Source organism: Calypte anna, chromosome 4A (assembly GCF_003957555.1).
Source record: "Calypte anna isolate BGI_N300 chromosome 4A, bCalAnn1_v1.p, whole genome shotgun sequence".
In the NCBI taxonomy this organism is placed as follows: domain Eukaryota; kingdom Metazoa; phylum Chordata; class Aves; order Apodiformes; family Trochilidae; genus Calypte; species Calypte anna.
In genome coordinates, this window is record NC_044248.1 from 2,469,328 (window position 1) to 2,475,327 (window position 6,000).

Genomic DNA, 6,000 nt, shown 5'->3' on the forward strand with positions numbered 1-6,000 from the left:
CCCTCTAAAGCTGAGATCTTATAACTGAACACATCAAAGGCATTATCAGAGTGCCTGATCCCTGCCTGCTATGAAAACCTCTGAAGGCTGAATGAAAACTATCCAGGAAAATAGGAAAAAAAATGGAGAAAAAAACCTTCTCAAAGATCCCATGCTGCTGGAGCTGGCTGTCTCCTGCCTCCTCAAAGCCCTGACCCTATGCAGGAGGGCAGGCTGGAGACTGCACAGAGAGAACTGATTCAGCACTTGCTCATCTGTGCCAGCACAGGGAACCTCCATGCATTTCCTAACAGCTTCAGGCCACTCACCTGAAGGGGAATCCCACATGTCCTGCTGAAATCCCTATATCCAGCAAGGGCAGCAGACCTGTTCTCCCCCCTCCCTGCCCTGGAAAGTCCTGTGCTTGCACCTTCCCTCTGCAGCTTCATGGTTCCCATCAGAAATGCTGGAGCTCATTTGTTAATTCAAGCAAAAACTGCTTGCTGGGAGAAATCATTTCATTACTGTGTTCCCTCAAAGAAAGTTCTATTTTTTAAGACCTGGTCCAATTGTGTTAGATCAGAAAATTTCAGGCAAAAAAAAAATCCTACCAGAAACCTAAGACAGCATCAAAATTCTTTTCTAGGACAAAGCAGAGCTTCTTGTGAGCTGGTGCTGGGACTGCCTCCTATCTTCTGGTCCCTGAGGAACTCTGGAACTCTGCTCAGCCCCGTTTCCTATAATGCACTGCAGTAACTCACAGAAGTGCAAAGGATAATACTGACCTGAGAGCAGCTGCATTTTAGACTGGTGTAGGAGAATTTAATATTCAGACATACAGATATTAAACATTTTCTGATCTTCCTGTTCTGCCAGAGGTTTTGACAATACCTCCTTTCATTGCCACTTTTGAATGAAATAACCATTTAATACTGAATTTCCCAAGCAGAAGGGGAAGAAAGAAAAAATGGACACTTCATTTGCCATAGATGAGATACGAGTGTTCATCTCTCTGATTTCCCTCTGGCTTGCAGAGCAAATGCTGATGTTATGGTTACAGTCACTTCCTGAGTGTCCAACTCCTGTCCTGCAGCCACCCCTGTGACCCCCTCCCTCCCTCCTCACCTCTGCCTTTCCCACTTGCTGGAACCCTCAGGAAGATCTGTGGGGCTCTGTCTCTGCCCCAGGAAACAATATTATGGGCTGGAGAGACAACAGCTTAGGGAGAAGTCTCTGAGATTTAAGAATGATGGATGCAGGATCCTTTATAGCAGTCGGGTAGGGTAATTATTACATCCCCTCGTGGAAGGTTTCATTTCCCTGGTGTTCTCTCTGCCCGTTAGGTAGGTGACAACCCTGCCCAGCTCAGTGACAGCTGCTTTTTAATTACAGTCACAATAGCAAAAGTTAAGCTTGAGCACAGACATATTCAGTAGATCTCTTCATCTTGCAAGCTGTCAACTAAGATCCAGGCTGGGCAGAGACTTCCCAAGTCTAACACACACACCCCTGCTCTCAGTTTTCCCACTTGACTCCTGGTTTTCTCCAGCCATCACTTACCAGGGCTTCAGGATCTTTACTTTCTTCACTGTTGCATCCATAATAATCAGGGGTTTTATCCAAGTCCTGGATGTTCCCTTGCGTTTGCAAACCCTTCTCTGAATGACAAGCCTGGCAAAGGGGTGCATTGCCCATAGCACTTCTCCTGCTCACCCCTCCCGGTGGGATCCCTTCTTCCCAGCACAGGAGCCGCCGGGCAGATCCCGGAGCCCTCCCGGAGAACCCGAAACCCCGGCAACTGCGGGAGGCAGGCACTGCCCATTTCCAATTCAGGCTCTGCCTGGCTATTTTTACACCTACCAGGCCAGCTATGCGTGTCAGGGCCGGGGGGTGGGATGGGCTGGGATGGGCTGAGATGGGCTGAGATGGGGTGGGCTGCCTGGGGGGGAAGCACCCTCCACCAGCACCCCCCAGCATCTATCCAGCCTGCCCAGCAGGGAGAGGGGAAGTCCCCCTGCAGGGAATGGTTATCAGTCACCCACTTGAACCCCTCTGAAAGAGGGGATTTTTTTTTCCTCCTGCTCTCAGTTTTGCTGTGTTTACAAAAAGCTAAATTTGAGAATGTTGTTCTGACTTTCTAAGTCAAAAAGAGGATTAATTTAAGTTGTATCTATTCAGTATTTACCAAACCAGACAGAATGTTTGAGTACAGACTTCATGACCATTTCATTCCTGGGATTCAGGTAGTATTTTCTGTTTATGTAGACAATAACTGTGATGAACTTGATTGCTCTCTTCCCCCTAGTTTGGTTTCAAAACAGCTCAAATGTTTCAAAAAAAAGGACCATCTCTGATGCTATTTCACTGTAGCTCTTTCTATGTCACATCTGATCCTCTTTTGGATTTTTAATGTTGGTTTGGTTTAGGGTGGGGATTATTATTTTTTTTAGCTAGAATAGTAATTACTAAAAAAAAAACCTTAAAAAATCAGGCAAAGAAACCCCCACCAAACCTGATAGTAAGGACATTCCCTCTAAGTTGGGGTTAGTTATCATGATTGTACCAAGCAAGATAAAAATAATGTGAGGATGGTGCTTTGGAATCCACCCATTATCCTAGAAAAGGCCCACTGCAGAGTCTAAAGACAAAACAAACAAACAAACAAAACCAAAATAACAAATCCAAACCTCACAAAGTTAGCTGAAAAACAATGAGAAGTTTTCAAACACTCCAGGAGCAGCAGGGGGTACCAGAGGTGATGGGGACACCCTGTCTGCAGGTAACAGCATCCCATAGGATACAACATGACACACAGGCCACAGCTGAGCACCTGCTGGAAAAATTAAGCCTCAAATTCCTCAGAAACAGAGTGATCCTCAAGAAATGAACATGTAGCCAACATTTTCTCATCTTTGGGGTTTCAGACTCTTACCCGACTGTCCAGCATCCTGTTGCCTCCCACCCAGTTACCCTTCAGCACCAAGGCAGCTCAAACAAGGGAGGGCAAGCTTTGCCCAGCCCCCTTTTATTATTATTATTATTATTATTATTCAGAATAGGGTTCTCTCTCATGGTAATTACCAGAAGGTAGAACTGAAATGGCTCCATAATTTTCCTTGATTGATGGGTGCTCCAGGATGGGATCTCTGAGCTCCCCTGAAAAGCCTCAGGGGCCACGATGTGCAGTGAGCAGGAATGCTGCTGGATAGATGCACACAGAAAATGAAGTAATTCAGCTCCTGGTTCTGTGCACACACATTGCCCTAACTGCTTCATGGAGTTACAAAAGGGTGCAAGGAGGAATCCCACCAAATGCTTGACTTGACCCAAGTTCATATAACCAAGGTTCCAATTAAACTGACACTAAAAAACCTTGGTTGGAGCAATCTACTTAATGTGGAATGAACTTCCTAGGAAATGTAGAAGGGAGTGGAACACTTTCAGGCACCAGCTGAAGGGGAAATGGTGGCAAAGCCCCAGCAGCAGGAATTCCTGGGGAATAACACTTGCAGAAAGCAGCAATCTGTGCAGACATCTGATGGAGAGCAATGGGGCAGCTTTCTGCCAGAGCCTTTTAACAATATTCCTGTTGTTGTCACAGAGTTCAAAGTCATGAGGGCAAATTACTCAGCAAGCAAACACGTTTGGGTTTCACCAGGCTTGCTCAGGACATCTGACTCTAACAAAGTCCATGGTTCATGATGCAGGGTGCAAAGCCTCTGCAGAGGAACATGTTGCAGTATGTGAATGTTTCCCTGCCCTTCTTTGCTGTTGTTTGGGCTGCAAGTCCAGCCCATCAGGCAGCAGTGAAGAAACTAAAAGACAAAGGCATGGAGCTGATAGCAAAGCATCCCAGTGCTCCCCTCTGTACAGAAATGGCAGAACTGCTCAGAAGCCCACAACCTGATGGTCCCCTGCAGGGGAGCAGAACCTTTTCAAGAACATCCTGTAGGTAGTTCACTGAACCCACTTGTTTTCCCATGCTGTAACACACCCTTTACTCCTCAGCAGCACAAGAGACCTTTTGGCAACACTAACTCCAGATCTGAATTACTCCCTTAACCAGAAAACATACAGAAACACAGCTGAGCTGGTAAGAAAGGGGGCAGAGTATCTTGTAACCTCTCCTGAAGGGTTGGTGCCAGGGCAGCAAGCAGCTGGCTGAGCCAGGACCCCACTTGTCCCCCCCAAATGTTGATTCTCAACCATGGGTACAGCTCTCCAGATTTGTGGAAGAAAAAAAAAAAACCACAGTGCTTCATTCTGAGTGTTTAAGTTTGTCTCACTACTTGTAGTAAGTGCAAACTGGTTCACTCCTCTTGGCAGGTTTTCCCCAGAGTTAGCCTTGGAAAGCATCAGCAATAAGTGCATCAGGATCCCATTCTTCCCACTCCCCTGCCTTCCAAAGTCTAATCAGAGTTATCCAAGCATCCAACCTTCTCTGTTTTTGGCCAAAAAAGCTTTTGAGTTTGAGCTCTGGCACATGGAAATCTGAGAAAATGGGGGAAAAGTCTGAGTATTGTGGTATTATTCAGATCAGCCAAGGGATTGCCATAGTTTATTTGTTGAAAATTGCCATAAAATTACTTTTTGCTTCCCCACATCTCAGAGCACTTCTCTTTCTCCTGGCATCAGTCTCAGGGAAGTTGCTGTACCACCTTCCTTAGCTACTGCTTTGGGGTAGAATTTCCCATTTCCTATGAGAAATTTTCTCCAGGCAATTTTTCTTCATTGGGTACCTGGCTCAGCTTAAAACTTAGCATGAGAGAACTTGTGACAAAACAACTCCTACCTCCTTCAGCCAGCAAACACCAGCAGGTATTTGTCCTTCTTGTTGTGTTTATGTGCAATCTGTATCTTAAAACATTGAACTCAGTCAAAGGGCACAACTGAGATGTAAACCACTTGGAAAGTCCTTTAAGTCAAAAATGAAAACAAACCCTGAAGCTGAAGGTAGACATTATTGCCTGAGATCATGCAAACCACTCTGTGAAATAAAATAAGTCTTACTATCAAAAGATGAATGTTAAAGATATAAATAATACTGAAAAAAAAGGTTTTGCACATGTAACACTGCACTTTTACTGCTTCATACTATCACCAAGAACAAAAATAAGCATGAAGTGATTCTAATGTCACCACCAACCAGAACTTCCTCTCCTAATTACAGCACTTCTTCTATCACCAGTTTCTGTTTCCACTTTCCAAAGCTGCTTGTAGTAAAGGAGTCATTGGTGAGTCCTTTCCCTTTCCTACTGCTGGCCATTGAGAAAAAACACACAACCCAAACCCACTGATTTCCTGCTAAAAACATCACCTAAGACCTCAAAGCCTCAAAGAGAGGAGCAGTGAAATCAAAGCTGGCAACTCATCTCATCTCATCAGATGGAGCCTTCAGTTTTGGGGATCCTGCCCACAGCCCTCTCTCCTGAGACAGAGGGACAGTCCCAGAGCCCCAGCATCCCCCAGGGATGCAGCACACCTCTCACCTTCAGCCCATTTCCCCATTCCCCTCCAAGCTCACTTTGGCAGCAGAGGCTTTGATTGTGCCCCAATGTAGCACAGCAGCCAAAGTAACAGCTCAGGAGGGGCTGTAAAAACAGAGTGCTGCAAAATAAAAGATAAAAGGGAAGAAATGAAGAGAAAGAGTTCCAAGTATTGAGACCAATCTCAACCTGTATGTTGTTAGTGACATAAATTCCTCATTTATTACTGTGGAATCTTTCCCCAAAGAGGTATTTCCTATTAATGCTTTTATGGTTAAGCATTGTATTTTTTTTTAAGGGGAAGAAAGAGACTGTACTAGGATCTACATATTTCTAGGAGGTTTTCTGAACTTGGAAATGTCTCCTAAATGCAAAGTCTTTCACTTTTAGGGATTTTTCCCCTAAAAAGGTCAAGTACAACATTGCTCACTTGTTTCCAGCAACAATTTTGGGTCAGGTCTTGAGCTCTTGCAGATTCTAAACTCTGAGGATTCAAGCCTATACAAAATCTATGCCCCTTTCATGTTTTACAGTA

General features: G+C 44.9%; 1 protein-coding gene across 7 annotated transcripts in view; it reads right to left on the reverse strand.

The window, feature by feature from the left end:
• The window catches only part of ANK2 (ankyrin 2), a 140,006-nt gene extending 138,328 nt beyond the window's left edge, over positions 1 to 1,678 (reverse strand). For all 7 annotated transcript variants that reach the window (XM_030450107.1, XM_030450106.1, XM_030450105.1 and 4 more), the window contains exon 1: positions 1,540 to 1,678. In XM_030450107.1, the coding sequence (XP_030305967.1) occupies positions 1,540 to 1,674 (135 nt within the window). In that variant the 5' untranslated portion in view covers positions 1,675 to 1,678. The remainder of the gene's footprint in view (positions 1 to 1,539) is intronic.
• Positions 1,679 to 6,000: the final 4,322 nt, after the last annotated feature.